This window comes from Emys orbicularis, chromosome 5 (assembly GCF_028017835.1).
Source record: "Emys orbicularis isolate rEmyOrb1 chromosome 5, rEmyOrb1.hap1, whole genome shotgun sequence".
NCBI classification, from domain to species: domain Eukaryota; kingdom Metazoa; phylum Chordata; order Testudines; family Emydidae; genus Emys; species Emys orbicularis.
The window spans coordinates 100,538,680-100,563,168 of NC_088687.1; the positions used below are offsets into that span (position 1 = coordinate 100,538,680).

At 41.2% G+C, this 24,489-nt stretch overlaps 1 protein-coding gene across 1 annotated transcript in view; it reads right to left on the reverse strand.

Moving 5' to 3' along the window:
• Positions 1–406: 406 nt before the first annotated feature.
• NSUN7 (NOP2/Sun RNA methyltransferase family member 7) overlaps positions 407–24,489 on the reverse strand; it is a 47,137-nt gene continuing 23,054 nt past the window's right edge. The window contains exons 6-11 of the mRNA XM_065405592.1: positions 22,801–23,011; positions 19,934–20,077; positions 14,289–14,390; positions 11,334–11,451; positions 6,409–6,523; positions 407–1,060 (exon numbers count right to left, since the gene is read on the reverse strand). Coding sequence (XP_065261664.1) covers positions 407–1,060; positions 6,409–6,523; positions 11,334–11,451; positions 14,289–14,390; positions 19,934–20,077; positions 22,801–23,011 — 1,344 coding nt within the window. The remainder of the gene's footprint in view (positions 1,061–6,408; positions 6,524–11,333; positions 11,452–14,288; positions 14,391–19,933; positions 20,078–22,800; positions 23,012–24,489) is intronic.

The window sequence follows — 24,489 nt, forward strand, 5'->3', positions numbered from 1 at the left end:
TTAGACCACTGAACAAAATGTGCAGAGATTACTTTTAAAATTAAGTATGCCCAAATATGTACAGAAGGTTATTGAAGCATGCCTTCTTTCTACATGTCACATTCTACTGATTAGCAATTAGCTATACAACTTTTCAGCTCACCCCCTAGGGATTTGAATAAGCTACTGTAGTTATTACTTTATGTGCATTTTGACATTCCAAATTGAATAGCTGGACTGAAACAACTACATAATAGTCTCTTTTGCAAATATCTCCCTGCTATTTCCATAATAGCCATGAAAAGGGTATTAATTATAAATGTTCCCTAAAGGTAAGTAGTGGCCTGCACAGATATACCCTGGCATTATAGAAATATAATTTCAAACTTTGAAGAAATAACTATGAACCAGTTACAAAAATCCACTTTCAAATCCATGGTCGAGGATGCTTAACCATAGTTGAAGGTAAAGTTTCTTTTGGTTTGACCAATCTTTTTGATAAAGAAGGTATAAATAAGTCACGTGCTGAGCTCTTTATTCCAATCCAGCGATAGTAGTAATGTTGAGCCGAAATTTGAGATTTGTTCCCTTGTGGATTGAAGTATGGCACCATTACTGGAGGCAGAACTATCTCCACAGGTTTCAATACAACCATTTTATCTTCTGCCCGTGGCTTTCTAATGTGTGTCCGTCTCTCAAACACCTTACTCATAGATGACAGATTGGGTGTGTTCTTCAGCATTCCTGGCAGGGATGAGTTTGAGATGGGTTTGGTAATTTTCTTCAATTGAATGGAACTGTTTGTTTGGTTCACATTTTTTTGTGGAACACCACTAATTGCTTTAATTGGTGAAACTTCAGAATTAGTATTAATAGCTATCATTTCTCGGTTGAGGAACTCCACAATGTTTGTTTGTACCCCAGTATCTTTAGGAACATTTCTTTGCTGTGTTACTTTTGATTTTTTCTTCCTCTTCTCTTCTCTCTTTGATGATTTCCCTATATCAAGACCTTCTAGTAGTCCCTTTGCTGCAGCACGAGCCAAAATGTCTTTTACAGACATTACTTCAGCTGGATCCCTCTGAAATTAAAGAAATGTTAGTGGAGCTAAACTACACCATCAAGCTATGCACTCTATTTTAATCCCTTAGGATACACCTGCACTTTAAAATATATGGCAATGAGTCTCAGTCCCTGGGTGTGATGGGGTGTATCAATCCCACACTAGCAATCCAGGAGTTAATAAATTGCTTTGGGCCCAAGGGACCACACCCCCTCACCTTTGCTAGACATGCTCTCAGTGGAGAGAGCATATAAAAGGAAGCAACTCATCTCAGTCTGGGCTGGCTAAGGAGGACAGCAGTCGTATGATGCTGGCTCCTACCAGGAAGTTGCCCGGACTCCAGACCACCGAGGCAGAGCACCCTGACCACATTGCAGGGACCAAAGGGGATGACGAGCTGCTACCAGTGGAGAGATACCAGAGCCAGAGCAAAGGGTAGGAAGTGACCCAGCAGATGTGCTCAGGGATACAGAGACCAGAATCCTGCACCAAGGTAATTGGTTTCAAAGGGCCCTGTGTCAGAAACTGGTGGAGAAGGGTGGGCCTGGTTTCCCCTATGCCCCACTGCTGCCAGAGCAGCTCCTTGGGCTCTCACTGCTTACTCCTGACAGAGGAAGCACCCTCCTAGACTTCCACCACTGGGCACAGGGCCGGCTCTAGGATTTTTGCCGCCCAAAGCAAAAACAATTTTGGCCGCCCCCCCTCCCCCCCCCGTTTTTTAATTACCCCACCCCCGGCCCCGCCTCAACTCCGCCCCTTCCCCAAATCCCCAGCCCTGCCTCCTCCCCCCGGCTCTCAAGCCTAGGAGGGAGTGAGGGAGGGGGAGAAGCGGCGCCCGCGCCGCGGCCACTCGGAGTCTCCCCCTCCCTCCCAGGCTCTCAAGTCTGGGAGGGAAGGAGGGAGGGGGAGCAGCGGCGGCTCGGGATCTCCCCCTCCCTCCCAGGTTTGAGAGCCTGGGAGGGAGGGGGAGATCCCGAGCGGCCGCGGCGCGCGAATCAGCTGTTTCGTGCGCCGTGGCAGCAGCAGCGGAGGTGAGCTAGGGCGGCATTCTGGCGCCGGCCATGCCGCCCCTAAAAATGTGCCGCCCCAAGCACCAGCTTGTTTTGCTGGTGCCTAGAGCCGGCCCTGACTGGGCACTACTGGATACCCTTTGGCCCCTTGACACTGGGTCTACAGACTCAAGCTTGTGCTATGGTGCTAAAAGCAACAGGGTTCCTGTGTCTCTGAAGTCGTCCCCCCCCCCCCTTCAGCGCCCAAACACCAGCCCAAGCCCCTATACCAGTAGTTCTCAAACTAGGGCCGCCGCTTGATCAGGGAAAGCCCCTGGCGAGCTGGGCCGCTTTGTTTACAGTCTGTGTCCGCAGGTTCGGCCGATCGCGGCTCCCACTGGCCGCGGTTCGCCGCTCCAGGCCAATGGGGGCTGCAGGAAGCGGCGCGGGCCGAGGGACATGCTGGCCGCCCTTCCTGCAGCCCCCATTGGCCTGGAGCGGCGAACCGCGGCCAGTGGGAGCCGCGATCGGCCGAACCTGCGGACACAGACTGTAAACAAAGCGGCCCAGCTCGCCAGGGGCTTTCCCTGATCAAGCGGCGGCCCTAGTTTGAGAACTACTGCCCTATACAGTGCTAAGCACAGCTATGATGCAAACCCAGGGCTGTAGACCAGGCTCTTGAAACTTGCTGCTGTGGGTTTTTAAAATGTATAGATATATCCTTCAACCCCTTCCAGCTATTGTCAAGCTCAGTGTATGGTCTAGAAAAAAAACCAATGCAAACATCTTGAAAGCAACAGCTGCATGCTATTAAAGGATGTTGACTTTACTGCAGAATCAAGGGAGTATATGGTCTAGTTTAGAGTAGGGAAATGGAATTCCAGACTCATGTGTTCTATCTGCACTTTCTACACTGACTTGCTGTGTATCAAGTCACTTAAGCACTACGTCAGGGTACGGCAACTTTTCAGAAGTGGTGTGCTGAGTCTTCCTTTATTCACTCTGATTTAAGGTTTCATATGCCAGTAATACATTTTAATGTTTTTAGAAGGTCTAGTTATGTATTATAGACATATAGAAATAAACTATTGTTGTATGTAAAGTAAATAAGGTTTTTAAAATGTTTAAGACGCTTCATTTAAAATTAAATTAAAATGTAGAGCCCCCGCGGACCGGTGGCCAAGACCCAGGCAGTGTGAGTGCCTCTGAAAATCAGCTCGCGTGCCATAGGTTGCCTACCCCTGCACTACGTGCTAGATTCACAAAGGAACTTCAGCATGGTGACAGAGTATTTCCATGGTGACGTTTCTGGATGCCAGGAAAATCACTAGGATTCACCAAAGTTTGAGTTTGGTGAATAACCTCCCAATACAATAAAGGGGGGGAGAGGTGCCTCAGAATGGGAGTCACAAAAGCCTGCAGGCTAGGTGGCTCCTTGCCTGAGCTAACCCCGTGGGAGACACCAAGCTGAGAGGAGGCCTCCTGCTTAGCAAGAAGAGGAGAAAGGCTACCACCTCCCTCATAACTTTTAGCCCAAAGGTTAGGGAACTCACTTAGGTAGAAGGGGATGAGTCTCAGCTCCCAAACAAGAGAAGGGATTTGAAGTGGGGTGTGCCCCCTCTCAGGTGAGTGCCTTAGGGAGCAGGCTATAAGCCATTCTGATGGGGGACTCTCTCTCTCCCTCTCACCTGCTGCAGCTGTTCCACTGTAGACATAGAATTTAAAAAGAAATCATTGGAGCGGGGGGGGGGGGGGGGAAATTGGATCTCCCACTTCCCCCGGTGAGTGCTCTAACTACCAGGGTGTTTGCTTGCTCACTTTCTGGCTCATGTTGATGCTATTCCACGCTGAGTATTTCATTATTTAACCACATTTGTTCCCACCCTAGCTCCCCAGGCCATTCTGGCAGAAGAATGCCTGTCTTGCTCAGTTTGTGCACTACTCTGGGGCTTAGGGATCCGGCCACAAGGCATGGTTCTGGTGGGTGCATGTGCAGAGGCAGAAACATGGGTGATAAGGAACTTTTACTGAAAATATTTAGGTGTTGAGTGAATTTAGATACATACAGGGACAGCTGAGCAGAGATTTTGGCACCTAAAATGGGCAGTTAAGCACTTCTGTCCTTTTGTGAATCTAGGTCTATATACGACTTATGTGTATAAAGAGAAAAATATATCACCATTTATGAACATTGAATGAGTTTGCAAAGCACTTTGAGATTGTTGGGTGAAGTATACAGTGTAAAAAGTATTACTAGGAAGTTTGCCCAGTATTAAATTCATTAATTAAACTGTCAAGATAGGTATAAAGTTAGAAACATAACAGGCCTGGGAATGAAACTGAGTACTAGAATACTAAGGGTACGTCTATACTTACCTCCGGGTCCGGCGGTAAGCAATCTATCTTCTGGGATCGATTTATCGCATCTTGTCTAGACGTGATAAATCAATCCCGGATCGATCCCGGAAGTGCTCGCCGTTGACGCCGGTACTCCTGCTCCGTGAGAGGAGTACGCGGAGTCGACGGGGGAGCCTGCCTGCCGCGTGTGGACCCGCGGTAAGTTCGAACTAAGATAGTTTCACTTCAGCTACGTGAATAACGTAGTTCGAAGTGGGGGGTTAGTGTGGACCAGCCCTTAGGCTGAAACATCTCACAGTGAACTCTATTTATTAGTGTGTATAGCAGTCTCCTTCAGAAATGGTGGGAGCCCCATCTGTGTCATAATCTAAAATTTGATTAGATTATGTATTGGGCGTGGGTGGGAATCCTGCACTGACAGGAAGTTATACTAGATGATTTAACAGGTTTTTCCATTTGGAATTCTCTTGCTGTAATGGAACACTTTGACTTATCTTTCATCCCAAGAGAGAGATGGTTCTCACTGCCCACGTTGTTGTCATAATACATAGGGAGATGGATTGATCAAATCAATCTTATATTTAACTTCCAAAATTAATCACCTTTACCATTTTTTCCATAACCTTGAGTATTTTATCCCCCCCAGAAAAGAGAAATGACAAGTTTTCCCCACTTACAAGCCACCTTAAAGTTATCAGTTGTGGTCATCATTTTTTCCAGCCCGGACGAGCACTGCATTGATGTAAACAAAGCACTAGCACGAGGCCAACCATTCTTTATACAATTTAAAAGCCTGACACAGCAAACACTACATGTAGTGCTTACTATGCCAATCTTATCCCAGGACAAGTCACAGTGCGGGAGTGGGATGTAAGCTGGAAATTACGTTCTATATTGTAATTAAGCTAAAAGTATCTACACCATGTTCTGTTTTAGAAGAAGCTGTATTGTGGCTTTTATCAAGTTTATATAATAGTATGCATTTGTTTTGGAAGGAGAGCCTTTACCTCAAATATGTCATCTGAAACGAAGGCATATTTCTAGATACAAAAATACTCAATTAGAAAAAAAGAAGATTTTTAAATTTCAAATGAAAAAGCATTCACTAGGATAAAAACAGACTTCTTTTGAACAGTTCATCAAAGGAAGCTCCTTCATTTTCTTGGCAAAGAAATCTAGAATTAGAGGCAGTGAGTGTGTGTAAAGGAGTAGTAAAATATATTTTGTACTGTAGACAGCATTCAAAAGATTCTACTTGAAGCATCAAAACATATCCAGGTAAAACAAATCACAATAAATACTTTCTAAAAACTGTTTAACTATCTTGGGGATTCAATCCTCACTGCAAACTTTCTACTTTTCACTCCATGGTCAAGTAATGGGAGAAGATTCATCTGCTTCAGTACTGTTGAGTCTTGGCAACATATATAGCACTGCTGTGATCCCTGCTGGGCTTGATGCATACAGGCAGAACAGGATGGTTGCTTTAAAGCCTCTCTGCTTAACACCAGTTTCAATCAGCATGTTAAACATACCATGGTAACAGAGGAGTAAGGTCATAGGGAAGGAACAACGGTAACTGCATACCAACCCAATCCTCCCTAAAATGTGACAAAGCTAAAAACTGGATCAAGTATACACTAGATTTCATTTGTCACACACAGAACCACCTCTTTGATACATGAACACTAAATAGAAAACTTGTGAGCTCTCCAGCACATCCCTTCTATCTCAGCATAGTGCAATTTCAGAAGCTGGATCTTTCAGTTGCACTTGCCTCTAGAAAAACTTTTGCACTGATTGCTTGTTTCTTCAATCTTTTGCCTAGCACGGTGCAACCAATGCTCAGAGACAAGTCCACTGTCCTGTCTGTATGATTATGGTGAAGTCAGGTAATTTATGAACATTCCCTTCTGTGTGTTCATTTTTAAATTTTATTTAAAAACAAAATAGAGAAGAGGAAATCATATATACATCTTAAACAAGTACTTTTCTCAATGCATACTTTTTATGGCTTACCTGTCTTGCTAGAACAGCTAAAAAACAGCAATTGGAAATCTCTGAAGGTTCCATTTTGAAAAAAATATCAGAAGGGCCCTCTATTTCTGAGTTGCACCACAGAGGAGGACTAAGCCTGTAAATATTACAAACAAGACTTGTAATTTTAAAATGTAAATAAACTAAAAATTAGTTGAGTACAGCACACAAACTTTTCTTACTGACATGCATTACATTTTAGACACCCTATTACTCATTTAAAAATACAATTATGATTAAAACAAAAATTTACTGATAGAATTTTAAATATTTTAATGTATACTGCCTTTACCAACAACAAACCTGTACTAAAATAACATTTTGAATGTTCGTTTCACATTTTCATAATGTGAAATTAGGGCCGATTATTAAACAATCACTGTGCTTTGAGTATATCAAGACAGTGAAGATGTTGGTCTGTATTTAATACAGACATGTTAATTCAAATGTATTAAATATATTTTTCTTTGTTAATGGGACAATATCAAATTATATGTTAAAAAAAGGTTCCTTGCGTGTGTAGCTAGAACATCTAAAAAAATTTAAAATCCAGACCCTGATCCTCAGGTTCATTAGGCTGCTTTGAAATGGTTGCATAGAATGTAGAGAAAGTGGTATACTGACTCCTATGTCAACTTTCTCCTTGCAGATTCCGGGACCATTGGCAGCCAGTGTAAATTAGAGCAACCATTAGGCTGCTCAAACTTACACCCTGGTATGAGACTGGTCTACTGGACCAAAAGCCAACTTTGTACCACCTCCTCCTGAGCTGTGCCATGGGCTACTCCAACTGGTGATCATCTAAGGAAAAGCACTTCAGTACAGATCACTGGATTTGATACCAAGGAATATATGGAATCAATTCTCCAATACATGTACCTTTGAATAATGCTTAAATTGGGCAGGGTAGATCTAACTAGAGTAATACCACTGGGACTCCCTATAACATATTAACTGAGAGAAACTGAATAATTTTGCTACATATGCTGAAGCTAACCTAAACTTGGCAAGGTAGTCTCTGAAGGGCCAAAAATAGAAATACACTAACTACTTAAGAGTCTTCATCTGAAAACAAATGGTCACAAAGCACACCCTAAAAGGAAACATGGGTTCAGATTCTGCATGCTGACTGAGCTATGCTCAGAGCAGGTCTAGAGCACAGAGGGGACAGGTATATCACCCTTCCAACAATTCAGTCCTAAAATGAGCACGTGCTGGCCCAGAGTCCCACCACAAAACAGAGCAATCTGAAGGAAAGCCTCACTGAGGAACTCCCTAGGTACCCATATCTGCCAGGTTTAAGTCTACTTTGCATCGTTGGAGTGACACTGACAGATATAACAGACCAGAGAATCAAACCTATGGAAGGTTCTGGACTAGCGGTTTCCTGAACCCTTGAATCTTTTGTTTCAGAGGAAATTAAATATTGAGTAAAGTCACTGTCTCTAGAGCAGTGATCTGCCCTAACCAGAAATCTTGGCAAATCTTGGCAACACTTCCTTTCACTTTTGTTCTCGGTGCAAATTTTCCAAAAGGAGAGATTATTTTGCTCCTCAGCATAGACAAGATCAGAGTAAATTTAGCAACAGCACAGATATACTGTTAAGTTAGCATAGCCTGTTCCCCTCCAGCTGCAAGTTCTCCCCATTTGATCATAGGAGTTAGCAGTTCTGCAGCAGAATTTCTTGATGAATTCTGCACTCTTTGAAAGTGTGTAAAAAAAAAAAAAAAAAAAAAAAAAGATGATTAGAGTCGCTATTTCTCAAGGAAAACAGCTCAAGAAAATGGTCATGAATAATACATTTTAATACATTTGGGCTTTGAAAACATTTTCAATTTATGAAAACAATCACAGTATATATTTTATTTAAGCTATGCCATTATTACTTTGCTCATGCAAATCACTATGAGTTCATAACTATGCATTAAAATATGCAAAATATAGTTACCTATAAGGTCCACAGGATATAATATTTTCCTTCTTCCAATAAAGGAAGCAGTGTTTCCAGAGTCACTATTTTGAATTTTTCTTAGTTATAAAATAGTTTAGGTCTGTGATATTCAAGGTGAGTTTTATCTGCCCTTGATTTTTTAGTATTAGGAAGCACCTTAAACTTGTGTAAAACGCTTCTTTTCTTTTGGCTGGTGTAATAGGTTCCATAATATTTTAGGGAAAGAATTAGCAGAGTGAGTTTGTTTTTTTCTGACACTTAGGTCTCCTTTTGAGGATTTGCCACAATATTGCTTTATAGCAATGAACACTGCTAGGGCTGTACGTGTCCAAGGTGATTCAAAAGACTGCTGGGTTTCAAAGTCCCTCTTTTTCCCCACTTCGGAGACAAGAAGTGGCAGACTTCATAGCCCTTCAAATCCCAAAGGAACAAAAACAATCTAAAGGCTTGAGGCCCATGTTGGTTTTTGGTCCAGCATGACACTGAACCCATGGCTACTAATGTAGAATAGTTGTATAGGGGCTCCCTTTCACCAGGGACATTTTTACAATGGGAAAATGTATCATGTTCGAACATGTCTTAATCAATATGTTGTAAAATACTCAGACAAGGATGGCTGTGTTAAAGTCATCTACGCTAGGGTTGGCCATGACTAGCTAACAATTTCAGTCACCATGGGCCCTGTCTAAACTGAATCCTAAGTACTACTGTACATTGTGCTACTTAACATGTTTTCTAACACTATATATACTGCCACTGTAGAGAGGCTCTTGGAGAGTGCCTAGATAATCAAGGGTGGAAATATGACATCACTTTCATTCGCCTCTGGCAGAGTAACATCCCCTGCCTTTTCTCCAAGGGCACGCTTTGTATTTGCATTTATATACAAAACAAAAATTACTGTCATTGTTTACATTTCTGTATTGTGATTTACCCCTTCAATCCACAAGTGGGTACAGAAATCTTTTTTAACAATTATGGTAGCTGCAAAGGATGGTTTGTATTCTAAACCTCCATTTGAAATACCTGGACTCCTTGGAAGAACAGCTCCAAAATCCAGGAGAGCTGACTGAGCCTCGCATCCTCCTTAGAGTTTCATGACATTTTTCTATGGAGAGTCTCAGATAAGACTTTAAAACACAGGTCCTCTAACCTACGTATGGACATTAAAGATCCCAAGACACTTAAGTGGAGACTTGCCCCAACATCCTTGGCCAAAATTTCTCCTTCCACACTTCTGTGCAGCAGGGTATGCACAGAATATATGCACAGAATATATAATATGATTATTCCTACTCTCAATTCCAATGCAGTGAATTAGAGTGGTGCCAGAAGTGTTTTGGTTTGTGAAGGGCTTTGCAATCCTTTTGTATGCTTTAGGTGCTATGTAAACAAAGTAAAATATTACATGTGAAATAAACAATGTTAGTACAACTTCTGAGTATTGACTGCAGCGGTATCTAAAGCCCACATTAGTGTTGAGGTAGCAAGAAAAAACCTATTTTAAGAGTCTACATGCATATCAGGAAACTGGGCATTTTTTCCAAAGACAGCAAGGTTTGAACCTGTGTAACTTGGATGACTTTACACACTGATAGCTTAACACTACAAAGCAATTATTTTTTAAAAATGAGAATTGCTGTTTGATCTTCTAGTTACTATCTGACAAGTCCATACCCAAGTTCCCTGGTCTCAAACCTGATTCAGTTTAGCCTAGTTTTCTCCCTGCTCCTGTTGATAGTGAGAAAACAGAACTCCTATACCACCAGTCCAGTAACATCATTTCCATTCCAGTAATGCTCTATTCCTCACCCTGTCAGAATGCTGATCAGAGAGGCACTGTGCAATCAGATCAGCAATCTGGGAGCAGAACATTTTGCACTTCCACATCACCAAAAGGAATGGCAGGTGGCAGAAAAATATTAAACATTGCCATGATGCAAGAGAAATTGAGAGGTCATGGTTTTGGATGGAAGCATGATTCTGAGGGGTAAAAATCCTAGCTAAAATATGGCCAAAATTGGTCCAAGTGTGAATAAGAAATTGTACAATTTTTTGCCAACTTTTTGGATTACTAAAAAGACAAATCTACTAAATCGCGTATTTGACACTTTTCCTGGTCTCACCTCTAAACTGGTGTTAGGCAAGCCATACAACACACAACTTTGGGATTAAACCAAGGACAACTCTTGTCAGCAGATCTAGTCCTTTTCATTGGACACCATATAGAATAAGGTAGAATACAATATTAGAATGTCTAATAAGGTCTGTAATAGATTTGCTAGAGTAAGAGTAAGAATATGTTTGAAACCATGCTCTGAAGCGGATTTCCAACACAGAAAATCGATAAATGGTTTAATTCACAGCTACTACATTTTAACTAGTATACTGTATGTATTCAAATCTCACCTATGCAGGGGATAGAATTTAGATTGTTTTCCTCTGAATCATCCTATCAGGGAGCAGGAGTCGGAGTGTCTCACTATGTCATTGAGACAGGAAAAGGAAATCAGCTCTCTAAGCCTACAGGAGTCTTATGAGTTTTGGGGATTTCAGGACATCTGCAGAAGCCTGGTTGCTTCCCAGCCTCATGGAAGCAGACCAGACAACTGGGTCCTATATTTTGAAATGGACATCCTGGAAGATAAAATCAACTTGGCTTCCTAGCTAAGATGCAAGTTCATTAAACGTGACTGCCACATACACTGAAATGCTTTCTTATAGAGAACAGAGTTATATTATTTACGATTTTGGGAGAGAAAGAAGACAACAGAAGCCACCTTTACTTAAATTATTCATCATTTAGATTTAAGAAATAATCTTCATAAGTCCATACAATCGACATCTATGGTAAATGCTCAGCCAACACAACTGAGCAAAGTTAAAAATGGAAAAATGTATCTAACTCCTTTCTATGTTTTTAGTCTTCCTCAGAAAGGACTATTTATTCCTTACCTATAAGGCTGTACTTTACTTCCTTCCACTCCAGATTCCAGTGCTTTGTTCACTACTGCTTCATTTTCTTCTGGATAAACTGAACAAGTGCAATAGACAATGGCTTGCACTTTATTAACTATAAACATGTAACAAAAGATTTTTCTCGTTTACCATTTTTGGAATAAGGAAAGCAATTTAAAATTCAAAAATATACAATATTTTAAAACACTTCTGTTTCAATTGTTATGAAAATCATTGGAAAGTTATCAAATGAATAGTGAACAACATGCAGAAATATTCAATGATCAGATCATAGAAGATATTAAATCATCCTTTCCATCTCTCTTCCCCCCATGCAAGTTAGTACATTTCTAGTAATCTGTCCAATGTATTTTAAATTTTCAAAGCAACAGAGTTGCCAGCACATTTTCCAGCTATGCTGCATTCTAATACATTGCATTTCCAGGAAGTTTTTATTGTTATTAAGATTACATTTTTCCTTTTCAAATGGCATCCTATTACATATAGTAAAACCCACATGTGCCAACCTACATAATTTCTCTCCAGTGCTTTTTTATTTAAATGCATTTCAAATATTTGCAGACTTAGGCACAAATCCAGGCCTGTGTGTGAGCTGTCCTCATGCTGCTAAGAACAGAAGGGTGAAGGGGAAATGGGAAAGCTCAAAGAGGAAATTACAGTAGAGCCTCAGAGTTATGAACACTTTGGGAATGGAGGTTGTTCGTAACTCTGAAATGTTTGTAACTCAACAAAATGTTATGGCTGTTCTTTCAAAAATTTACAACTGAACATTGACTTAATGCAGCTTTGAAACTTTACTACGCAGAAGAAAAATGCTGCTTTTAACCATCTTAATTTAAATAAAACAAGCACAGAAACAGTTTCCTTACCTTGTCAAAAAAAAATTTAAACTTTCCCTTTTTTTAGTAGTTTACATTTAACACAGCACTGTACTGTATAGTATTTGCTTTTGGGGGGGGGGGCGCTCTGCTGTCTGATTGGTTCCAAATGAGGTGTGTGGTTGACCAGTCAGTTGGTAACTCTGGTGATCGTAACTCTGAGGTTCTACTGTAATCTACTTTTCTACAGCCTTCCCAATCCTGGGGCCATGACTAAGCCTCCAGGCAACATAATGACTGTAGCCTCAAAGCTGTTATACTATGGGCTTGCTATCAGCAGCCCCTAAAGGCTATTCTGGGGAACACTAGAGCATAGGGAGCCCCTGTTCATGCCTCCTGCCATGGGGACAAGAGGGGGTGGCAGTGCACGTAGTGCTAGAATGACCCTATGCCACTTTGAGAAATCCCTGGCTGTCTAGGGGAATCTTTGTCAATGGTCATCTTTCTGCTGCCAGATTAGCACAAAGCAGCTGGAGCAGGTACCAAGATTTGGGCCTTAGTTCTTCCTTAGCCACCACACTGGACAAACTGCACATATTTAGTTCTTCTAAGTTGTTCCACGTGAATCTGTCTCTCCACACTCTTTGTTTCTTTTCCCCGAGCCTCCAATTCATGTTTCTGGGCATTATAGATCCCATGAACTGAAGTCTCTTCCAGGTGCTGTTGCACCAGAGCAACAAACAGAGACAGACATGCAATGTCTCGGCACGTATACCACAAAAACCATGGCTGCTGTATCACACTTCAAATGCATTCTTAATGTGTGGTTAATTATTACTGTTTATTATTTGTACTACCACAGCACCTAGGAGCTCTATGCCCAGGCTACATTTACATTTTAGGTGGACATAGCTACAGTGCTCAGGGGTGGGAAAAAAGCTACACTCCAGAGCACCATTGCTATGCTGACCTAACCCCTGGTGTAAACACAGTTAGATCGATGGAAGAATAATTCCAACGACTTAGCTACCATCACATGGGGAGGTGGTGTTCCTACAGCAACCGAAAAACTCCTTCCATCCTCATAGGCTGCATCTAAAACTATAGGGTTATGCTGGCATAGTCACGGCCCTGCAGCTATGCTGCTATAATCCCTGTAGCATAGGCCCTAGTCATGGGCATGGACCCATTGTGCTATGCACAGTATGAATAAAGAACAAAAATGTGGTCCTTGCCCTGAAGTTCATCCCTAGGGTTCTTTCTGCTTCCCGAGACTATCCCTCCAACTAAATAATGTTTTGGATATTTTTCCTTAGCTTGAATATTTCCAAATCCTTTGGGTCTCAGTGCCCTCTTTACTCTGTGCATGCAGTATTAGCCTGATCCTGCAAACACTTCTACATGTGTGTAACTTTCCTCACATGACTAGTCTCATTGTACTTAAAAAGTTATTTCCATGCCTAAGTATCTACAGAACTGCCACACTACTGTGGGGAAACAGTAAACTGCTACCCTTCCAAAGTCACCCATGTACAACATATGCTTCTGTTTACCAACTTTTGAGTTTTTAGTTGCTCTTGATTCTTTGGCCCAGATCCTCAAAGGTATTTGAGGCACCTAAGTCACACTGATTTCAATGGGAGTTAGATGCCTAAATACTTCTCAAGATCTGGGGCTTTGTCCACAAACTTCATTTTTATTTACTACTTTTGTTATTACAAGTAACATTTTCAAAAGCATTTAAGTCCCACTGAAAGTCAAAGGGAATTACGTGCTTTTGACAATTTTACCCTATAATTATATATCACTTTACCACTGCAGCTGGTAACAGGGAAAGGATCCTAATCTTACGGCTGCTTTAGTGGCTTTTATGTTCTTCTCTAACTTCGACGCATGAAACAGGTAAGGAGGAAGGACTTGGTTCCGCTTATATAAATGTTGAGAGAAGGAAACTGAGGTAATAAATTTATTCACAGTAGACTATACGAGGTGGACATTACTTTGAGGACATGGTACAAATTTACTGTTAAAGTAAGCAATGCCTATTTTTTTTTTTATACATCGCATCAAATTATGGTCACATTTTCGTAAACTTGAGAGAAAACAGACTTACATCGCATTGCATGCATTAACTCCTGAAGTTGCGTCTCAGCAAGAATATGGAGTTTATTTTCAGCTACAGATCCTTGAGAAAGGTCTCTCAGCAATCCTGCATCTGAATGTAAAGTTATTAAAACAACAATAGCCAAAATCATTTTTACATTTAAAACTCATGTCCATATTTTATAATCCATTTGTTTTCACTGAAAATTCTCTATTAACAGACCTGATTACTGCTGATGTAGTGAAATCAGATCACATGAACTGCAAAGTGCAAGGGTGCCTATATAATTACTTTTTCCCTCCTAGTTATTCGGTTTATATTTAAAACATTTCTCAGTATTTAAAGAAGATTTTGTACAATAAATCCACTTAAATCACTTAAGTCCATAAGGAGATATGGTTAACTGAAAATGAAATGCTTGACAATACCTTAAATCTTGAAACATACTTTTATTTGTGACATATTTCTTTTGTGAAATAGACAACATACAGTGAACGCTCAATTAGAATAATGCTCAACTTCATAAATCTATTTAATTAACTTGAAACTATTCTTAGAGATTTCTAACTGGTCTCCAAATCCTGTAGAGTCATCAAGAGCATTACCACAATGCTCGTTTCCTTCTTGGACATCTTGAATTTTCAAATGCAAATCAGAACTAAACAAAAAATCTTTTCGTTTGTTTGGCTTCTCTGGTTAAATGTCTCTCATTATATATCAAGTCCTGCAAAACACTGAGCACACCCTTAACTCCCACTGAAGAGGGATCTTAAGCCACAAAGATTGGCCCTGAACCAAAAAGTCTGAAAAAATAATGAAATTCTTTAATCACGGTTAAGTATCACCACATTTTGTTTTGTCAAAAATGTAGTGACATATTGTGACATGCACATTGTGAAAAGTAAAAAATTGAAAATAAATTGAAACAAAATCCAAACCCACAGACAAAAATTAGGGTATATTTAAATCTGAAATTGCTCCCTGTCTGAGGTAACCACCTCAGCTAAGTAAACTCAAAGTTGAAGGTTTCATATCCCACAAAATGGTTATTATCGAGCTAACAGAAACGGAAAGCACTCTCTTATACTGAAATGTGTCTACATCCCTTCTAGGTTTCTTTTCTATTCCTCCTCATCCCATAAGCAAGTTTTAACCCTCGCTTCTGCTAGGAGATATTTAATTTCAAATTTTATTAATTTTGACTCCTTAGTTCCCTGTCCCCTTTCAATAAGTATTAGTAATCAATGAGCTAGTAATTCCCCACTGAATGGGGAATATGAAGAACTCTCCCACTGGAAGGAAGAACAGGAAGAGAGAGGACCTCGCTGGTTGTGAAGTGCAGATGAGAGAAGACATGGTTTGAAAAATGTCAGCAGCACTTCACACATTATACTAAGTTTTCTAGCCTTTATTTTTGTCACAACCTAAATGTTAAAAGTTAGGTACTTCATGTAATCTGTCAGAATAAGGTCCAGATTTAAATATTAGCTGATTCCATCTGATGAGTAATATGAAGTACCACAAAAAACCCAGATTCTGTTTAAACACAGTATTGTTCATTAGGTTTTCCTATATTTCTCATTGCCGTTTTTTAATTAGGATGGGCGTGTAATTAATAGTTTCCTGTTTCATTTAAAAGGTTTTTTTCCCCCTTCTGCTGGTTTGTACTAGGGAAAAAAAATTCAGTGAATAGTAAATTTGCCAACAAATGCATTTTTCGGGACACTGAAACGATTTGCAAATTCAAGTCAAATTCGGCAAATAGTTTCTGCCAAAAAAAATTTTCAAAAATATCAGAACATTTTGTTTCGACATTTTCAAATTAAACGTTTTGACATTTCATTTAGAAAATGTCGTTATGAATTGACATTCCAAACGTTCAACCTAAACAAAGTTTATGTTTTGAGTTTCAGCGAGGGAGGAAAAAATCAGTGTCAGTTTGAAACTATTTTTTTTTTTGGTTTGGCCCTTGAACCAAAAAATCAATTATTCATTCAGCCCTTCTGCTGATCTCAAAAGTTGTAAACCTCCTTTTAACAATTGTTTTTAAGCAGCCAATTTTGATATAATAAACAAAGATGAATTCTCCACTTGATGTCATAAGTGCAGTACCAGCTGGACTCTTAAGAAAATACATTTATTTTTCATGTCCATGTCCTCAATAAATAGGGATAAGATTTTGTCAAAGCACAGTCACAATAAAAGAAATAGGTAATTTTCTGCTATGGTCATAGAATCATAGAAATGTAGGGCTGGAAGGGAGCTTGAGATGTCATCAAGTCCAGCCCCCTGAGCTGTGGCAGGACCAAGTAAACCTAGACCATCTCTGACAGGTGTTTGTCCAACTTGTTTTTAAAAGCTTTCAATGATGGGGACCTGACAATCTCTCTTGAAAACCTATTCCAGGGCTTAACTACCTTATACTGTAGTTAGAAAGGTTTTCCTAATATCTAACCTAAATCTCTCTTGATATAGATTAAGCCCATTACTTCTTGTCCTATCTTTAGTGGATGGCAACCTTGTGGACACTGCTGCTGCACAGTCACAGTTCATTAGTTTGTTTTGATCTAGTCCTCTTTGAAACAAGATTAGATCAAAGCAAACAAACTGTTAATCAGTGCTCAAATTATATGGGGATTGAGGGGGGGGGGCTGGCCTTCCACTCTGACTCCCCACCCCCTACCGCACAGACCCCTCTTCCCAGTGCAGAGCTCCTAGAAGACGCAGGGCTGGGTCTCTGCCCCCTTCATCCCCCAGGTTCCCTGCAGTGACAGCTCTCATTCTCTGTCTTCTTTCCCCCTTGCAGGTTCCTGGGCCCTCTACATCCCAGTCCCTTCTACCCCCAACTTGCCTGACCCTCAACCCTTCTCTTTCACCAGCTTTGCCAATCCGCCTCTCCCTTCTCTCTCCCCAGCCTATTGCTGGAAAAGGAATGGTCAGGATGGGCCAAGCAACTGGGCACTGCCCTTCACTTTCTGATTGGATGAAGAACCTTCTGTACAGTGGGATGTCTGAGCCTAGGATCTGCCAGTGAAGTGCTAAGCCTGGGAAGTAGGTCCCAGTACCAGGCGAGGGAGTAAGGGATCAGGGGAGCTAAGGAAAGAGGGCAGAGAACAGGAGCTGTCACCACAGGGTATTGGGGGAAGGGGAAAAGACACAGCCCTGCCCCTTCTAGGAGCTCCACACTGGGGAGAGGGGACTCTGTGGAGTGGGGGGGGACTCAGAGTGGAAGTTGGAGACACAAGGCTAGGGGAGGCAGATGGGGTTTTAGATGCAGACGTGGAGCTAGGGGTGGCTGGGTGGGTGCAGAAGTCTGGAGAAGGGACAGGGAGGCAGGGGCAAGGGCAAAAGACAGACAGGAGTGTAGGCGCGATGGGGAGGAGGAGGATGCAGTTGATCAAAGACAACTAATGAACTGTTCATGTGGACCCTGCTGCCCTGTATCAACAGTTTGCTTTGATCTAGTCCCCTTTCAAAGAGGACTAGATCAAAACAAACTGGGTCCATATAAATGTCAAAATTCACAGTTCTGTGACAATGGTGACCACAGTAACAGATTGATATCCCTATTATTAGAAAAATGAGGGGAATGAGTATATTACTGACCCCGAAGTGAAAATTGTGTGTCACACGCTGTATATATATTATTGTAAACTAACAAGATTGATACTGAAACAAAATCAGGATATTAAAAGTAATTATGTTTCTAATGTTTCTTAATGTCTAATTATGTTTCAGGAAAGAGATCTTGGGGCACGTCCTCACTACCCGCCGGATCGGTGGGTAGCGATCGATCTATCGGGGATCGATTTATCGCGTCTAGTGTAGACGCGATAAAATCGATCCCCGATCGCTCTGCCGTCGACTCCGGAACTCCACCGCAGCGAGAGGCGGAAGCGGAGTCGGCGGGGGGAGCGGCAGCGGTCGACTCGCCGCCGTCCTCAGACCCAGGTAAGTCGACCTAAAATATGCAACTTCAGCTACGCGAATAGCTGAAGTTGCGTATCTTAGGTCGACCCCCCACCCCGTAGTGTAGACCTAGCCTTGGAGTCATCGTGGATAGTTCTCTGAAGACGTCCACGCAGTGTGCAGCGGCAGTCAAAAAGGCAAACAGGATATTAGGAATCATTAAAAAAGGGATAGAGAATAAGATGGAGAATATCTTATTGCCCTTATATAAATCCATGGTACACCCACATCTTGAATACTGCGTACAGATGTGGTCTCCTCATCTCAAAAAAGATATATTGGCATTAGAAAAGTTTCAGAGAAAGGCAACTAAAATGATTAGGGGTTTGGAATGGGTGCCATATGAGGAGAGATTAAAGAGGCTAGGACTTTTCAGCTTGGAAAAGAGGAGACTAAGGGGGGATATGATAGAGGTATATAAAATCATGAGTGGTGTGGAGAAAGCGAATAAGGAAAAGTTATTTACTTGTTCCCATAATATAAGAACTAGGAGCCACCAAATGAAATTAATGGTCAGCAGGTTTAAAACAAATAAAAGGAAGTTCTTCACACAGTGCAGTCAACCTGTGGAACTCCTTGCCTGAGGAGGTTGTGAAGGCTAGGACTATAACAGGGTTTAAAAGAGAACTAGATAAATTCATGGAGGTTAAGTCCATTAATGGCTATTAGCCAGGATGGGTAAGGAATGGTGTCCCTAGCCTCCGTTTGTCAGAGGGTGGAGATGGATTGCAGGAGAGAGATCACTTACTTGATCATTACCTGTTAGGTTCACTCCCTCTGGGGCACCTGGCATTGGCCACTGTCGGAAAACAGGATAATAGGCTGGATGGACCTTTGGTCTAACCCAGTATGGCCATTCTTATGTTCTTATAATTAGGGATAAAACTTTGACCCAACATAAAAACATCTTAAATATATAGTTTAGGAGAATATCATACCTCTATGGAGTAGCTGTTCTACCTAATTTATCAAAGTACTAAATATACTAGGAGACATTTTAGAGGTGTTTATTTGGCCAGCGTGAAGCGCAGCTAAGATAACACAGCTGTTGGAAACTGCAATTCATGACTAAACTTGAACTCTAATTATCCAAAATTAAGTTATGGTGCCAAAATTTGTCTGAAATTCCACTGTTCAAAAATTCCACAATTCCTAATTTTCAGATTTGTCCCCCTACCACTTCCAGTAATCAGCATTCATCTGTCTTTGCAATTTTAATTGCGCAACCGTCCCATTGTACACCTCTACCCCGATAGAACGCTGTCCTCGGGAGCCAAAAAAATCTTACCGCATCGTAGGTGAAACTGCGTTATATCGAACTTGCTTTGATCCGCCAGAGCGCGCAGCCCTGCCCACCCGGAGCGCTGCTTTACCGCGTTATATCCGAATTCGTGTTATATCGGGGTAGAGGTGTATTTATATGATATTTTGCATTTATACATGTAGGAGTATTCAAAGTATTATTCATAGGATCTATATTTTTGTAAGGTGAAATAAAAAAAAAAGAATTTGAATAATACTATTATTTGTATCATTGTAGCACCTGTGGCCTCCAGTGAAGAAATAGGACACTTGGCTTAGGAACCAAACAACAAAAAAATTGTCCCTGCCACAGAGCGCTAACAAGTTAACCAATTGTGTTTTCATTTTCTTTAAGTTTAATTATACTGTAGTATCAAAATTACCTTCATGTTCATTTAGAATAAATTCTATTGGATTACTAACACCCAATCCTGAGCACCGAGGTAGCAGCAGAATAACTTTAGCCTTTTGCAGTCTTTGATCTGTTGGTTCAATCTCAGTAAAATCCTCATGTAGTAGCTCAATATCTGAGAAACAAGGAAACACTGAAAGGTTAATATGAAAGTAATCCAGTAAAATTTTAATCTAATAAAGCAGAAAGCCCACTAGCATTATACTAATTTCACCTAAAACAGTTTGTGTCTACCATTAAAATATGAATACTTATAATTAAAATCCAGTTACTTATCAGTTACTAGATTTTTCATATTGTATTATCTCTACAAGGGCCTGGATGGGCCCCCTGGAGGGAAGTGTCATATAATTTAAGGCCAGAATAAACCACCAGCTCATCTAGTCTGACTGCCTTCCTACTACAGGCCACAAATACTACCCAGCACCCACACACTGAACCCAGCAACTGAAATTAGACCAAGGATTTACAGGTCTCAGGAGAACAAAGTATTATGTTTAACTTTAGGCAGAGAATAGGACGGACTGAGAGATACCAGTGCCCGAGGCCCCTGCTATGGCAGCGACCTGATTAAGTGAGGTATACCCAGATGATCTTGGCAAGCAACCCAGGATGCAGAGGAAGGGGAAAACACCCTAAGGTCACTACCAATATGACCTGGGGGGAAATTCCATCCTAACCCCATATATGGTGATCAGTGAGATCTTGAGCACATGAGCAAGAACCAGCCAGCCAAGCACCTGAGAGAGAGAATGCCTGGTACTATCTCAGGACACCAGCCCCTCCCCATCCAGTATCCCATTTCCAGCTGTTGCCATCTCTGATGTTTCAGAGGAAGGAAAGAAACAAAAAAACACCCACATAACACCAGCATACATTGGATGGGGGGGGGGGGGGGATGTCCCTTCCTGATTCCTTGAGGTGAGCAGCTGAAGCCCTGAAGTGTGAGATTTAGGAACACCAAACAGGATCCTTGGGACTGCTGGGTCCTGCTGCCCACAAGGAACACCATCATATAATCGCACTCATAAATTTGTCCAGCTCTCTCTCAGAACTAGTTTAGTTGTTTGCTCCCACAACTCCTATTGGGAAGCTGTTCTAATTTCCAGCCTGAAGTTGTTCATGGCCAGTTTATAGCCATTTGTTCTTGTGCCAACACTGTCCTTTAGCTTAAATAGCTCTTCACCCCCCCCATGATGTATATTTATAGAGAGTAATCATATCCCCTCTCAGCCTTTGCTTTGCTAGGCTAAACAAGCCAAGCTCTTCCAGTCTCACCCCCATAAAATAGGCCCTCCATTCCCCGAATCATCCTAATAGCACTTCTTTGCACTTGTTCCAGTCTGAATTCATCTTTCATGATCCCATAGCTTTGGCTCTTTCTGCCCCAGTGGTGACCCTAGGACATACCTCTCAAGAGTCTCACATTGTGCGAGACATCCCACATCTGGCCCTGATATTTAAGGTTGTTTCACGGAAAACAGGTGTGAAGGAAGCATGAGGCCCCACTCCTCATTCCACTCCTTTCCCTCCTCTCAGGCAGGGCAGCCAAACAGAAGGTGCCAACCCATCTCAAGTCATTAGTTGCCAGGCAAAAACTTTGGATCGTGGCAAAGGAGAGGGAAAAGAGGCACTAATGGCACCTGGGACTGTGAGGAGGGAGGGAACTGTCACCTGAAACAGTAGAGATGGACTGAGAGAGAGAGAGTGTGTGCGTGTGGGAGGGAAGAGGAGGAAGGAGGGAGTTGGAAGAAGGGACAGAGAGATAAAGATGAGGAGACAGGCAGGGAGCAAGAGTGGAGCAGGGGATAGAATCAGGACAAAGGGAGGGAGGAAGGCGAAAGAGAGAATGGAAATTCTCTCCTCATGTTGCCTGCTTTGATCATTATTTCAGTTGCATTTTGTGTTTCTTTGTATAGGCCACGTATAATCTCTGAATAGTTGACTAAGAATTGGGAATCTCATGCACGCCTGTACTTTCAAAAAAAAAAAAAAAAATTAAACTGTGTTCAGGAAAATATTTGATGTCCTTCATTTCAAGGTGTGTTGTCCCTCACTGCCCCTCCTTTCAGAGTCCAGGTGTTGAGAGGTATATCCTAGCAGGAAGCTCTGCCTTGCAAGATAGCTGTATGGGGGTGTTTAGGTTAAATCCCAATAGGGATTTTTAGAGACATAGCTAAGATTGCCTCTCTGAGCAGAGCATATCAGGTGCAGCTGAACTCAGAAGCAGCAGATTGCAAAGATACTAACTACAGGCAGTACATCACATTGCAGCAAAGCTTTCAAGTGATCTCTAGGGGCAATGTTACTGGACTCTAAAAGGAATATCCTATCCCTCTTCTCCCTTAAGAAGGATGCTGTGAAATGAGGCTTGAGGGTACAAACTGGGAATTTTCTGTACAAGTCTCTCTCTCTCTCTCTCTCTCGCCACACAAAAAACACTCACTACTTATTTGCCAAATAAAATACTGGATAAATTGGTGAAGTGTGGGATTTACTAGACTTGTCACTTAATTTCACAGTTGCAGCAACAGAATTTTTCATGGGATTATGACAGAACATGTGAACCTCTAACTGACTTGTTTCAGAGTAGCAGCCGTGTTAACTCCTTTAAAAAAAAAAAAAAATGCAAATATTTACCTAACCCTGCCCTGATGGTGCATGAATGAGAACGCTGACAGACATTTTTAAATATCTGAAGGATTTTTTTAAATACATATTGTACCAGAAAACATTTTTAAAACATTTTTGCTCAAATAAAGAGTAAGCTTTAAAATGTGGCAGAATTACCTGGGATCTGGAAATAATTGTATTATTAAATAAATGTTTAACACATACTTCCACATTCCATGTGTGTCAATAGCTCCTTCAGTTCAACTTCCTTTGCCTGCGATTTTACACCACATACAAAAACTTTGGATGTGCTCTGATTTGACAACACTGACATGTGGGCAGCAGTCAGCCGTGAACCTATATGAGCTACTATGATGTCATCATCCATGTTCAATAAGGCCTTCACAGAATGTACAGCAAGGCTGCGAGACTTATCCTAAAAGATAATACATGATGCCAGTTAAATAATTAAATATGGCTAATTAATAATTGGTAGATTTAGGTTGTTGAATTTTAGCTTCAGATTAATTTGGTTACTCCAAGTACTGTACTCTTTCCAACTAGACAAGTGAGTTCAGTTCCTCTTACCAATGAGTGGGGAAAGAAAAACAAATCTTTATAAAGTCTGGATGGCTTAGATTTAAATATTAAAATACAAACCTCACTGATTCTAAATTTAAAAAAGTATAGAATATCATTCCAACTCCAACACACACAAAAAGGTTGAGCTGTCAGTGGGCACAGAAGAACGGGAGAAACAGATAGGTATGTCTGTCATCCCTGGCAAAGGGGAACTCAATAACCATTTCAAATGCCTGAAGTCAGGCTGCTACATCAAGTTTACAATGACAAAGAAAAATGCAAGGATGTTCACATGGCTGTCTTATGCAGTTCTAGGAGGGAAATTCTCTCACACACAGTCAAATGGTAGAGCTATGAAGTAAACCTTGATTGAAAGGGAACATAAGCTCTTGGCAACAAAGCTTCCTTGTACAGATTTGAACCCAAAGCGACTGCAAAGCCTCACAAGACCTCCAAAAAGAAAAAACGGATTATCTCAAAATTAGAGGTTGGTGGGCAAAGATGTACACTCTCATCAAGATCAACCGTTACCTCTTCCAATTTGAGGTTGGGGCATACCTCTTTTACTGTGGAAAAGGACATGTTTTATTGATATGTCCCTGGAGGCAAATGGAACCGTGTTTTCTGATGACTCTGGGAAATAGTCCTGTTCGGCCAATATGCCTCTTTTATCAATGATCTGGGATGACATTAGAATCCTCTTTCAACCTTGATTATCAGTGCAATGCCCACTAAGATTCCCCTTTCATAGGTGAATCCTCACATCACTACAGTATACTGATGGCCTAGTATAGATAAAGCTAGAACGAAGACAGGTAGAGAACATGTTACAAATCTTGTGCTGAATTTGACTGTGACAAACAATTTTAAATAAACCTATACAGTAGCTTTGCAGGAGGTGAAGAAGAGTTTCATTGCCTCCATCATAGCATCTGCAAAGTTCTAATGAGCAGATCTGTTCTGGATGTTGAACAACTTGGTTAATCTGCATCATATCAATAACAGAGATGAGTTTTTCCCAGTAGGAGTTATTTTGCTGATAAAATCATTTAGATTAGGATCATGCTATTGGATACTGTTGTAGGAGGACCATGTGTCAGGGGACTCAGACTGTTACTAGAGTTGAACGTCAGTATCTCCTTTAGATAGGGCAGTCTTATTCTGTAGCTGTCTTACTTAATATGCATATGGGGCCTTTACGAGTGTTACAAATAAGGGGCCAAGATTTTCAAAAGTGACTATTGAGCAGCCCTTTCAAGGTTCTCAAGCTGTGCATTCAAAGTCACTCATCACTTTTGAAAATCTTGACTATAGGCCATGTTGTCTTCAGTA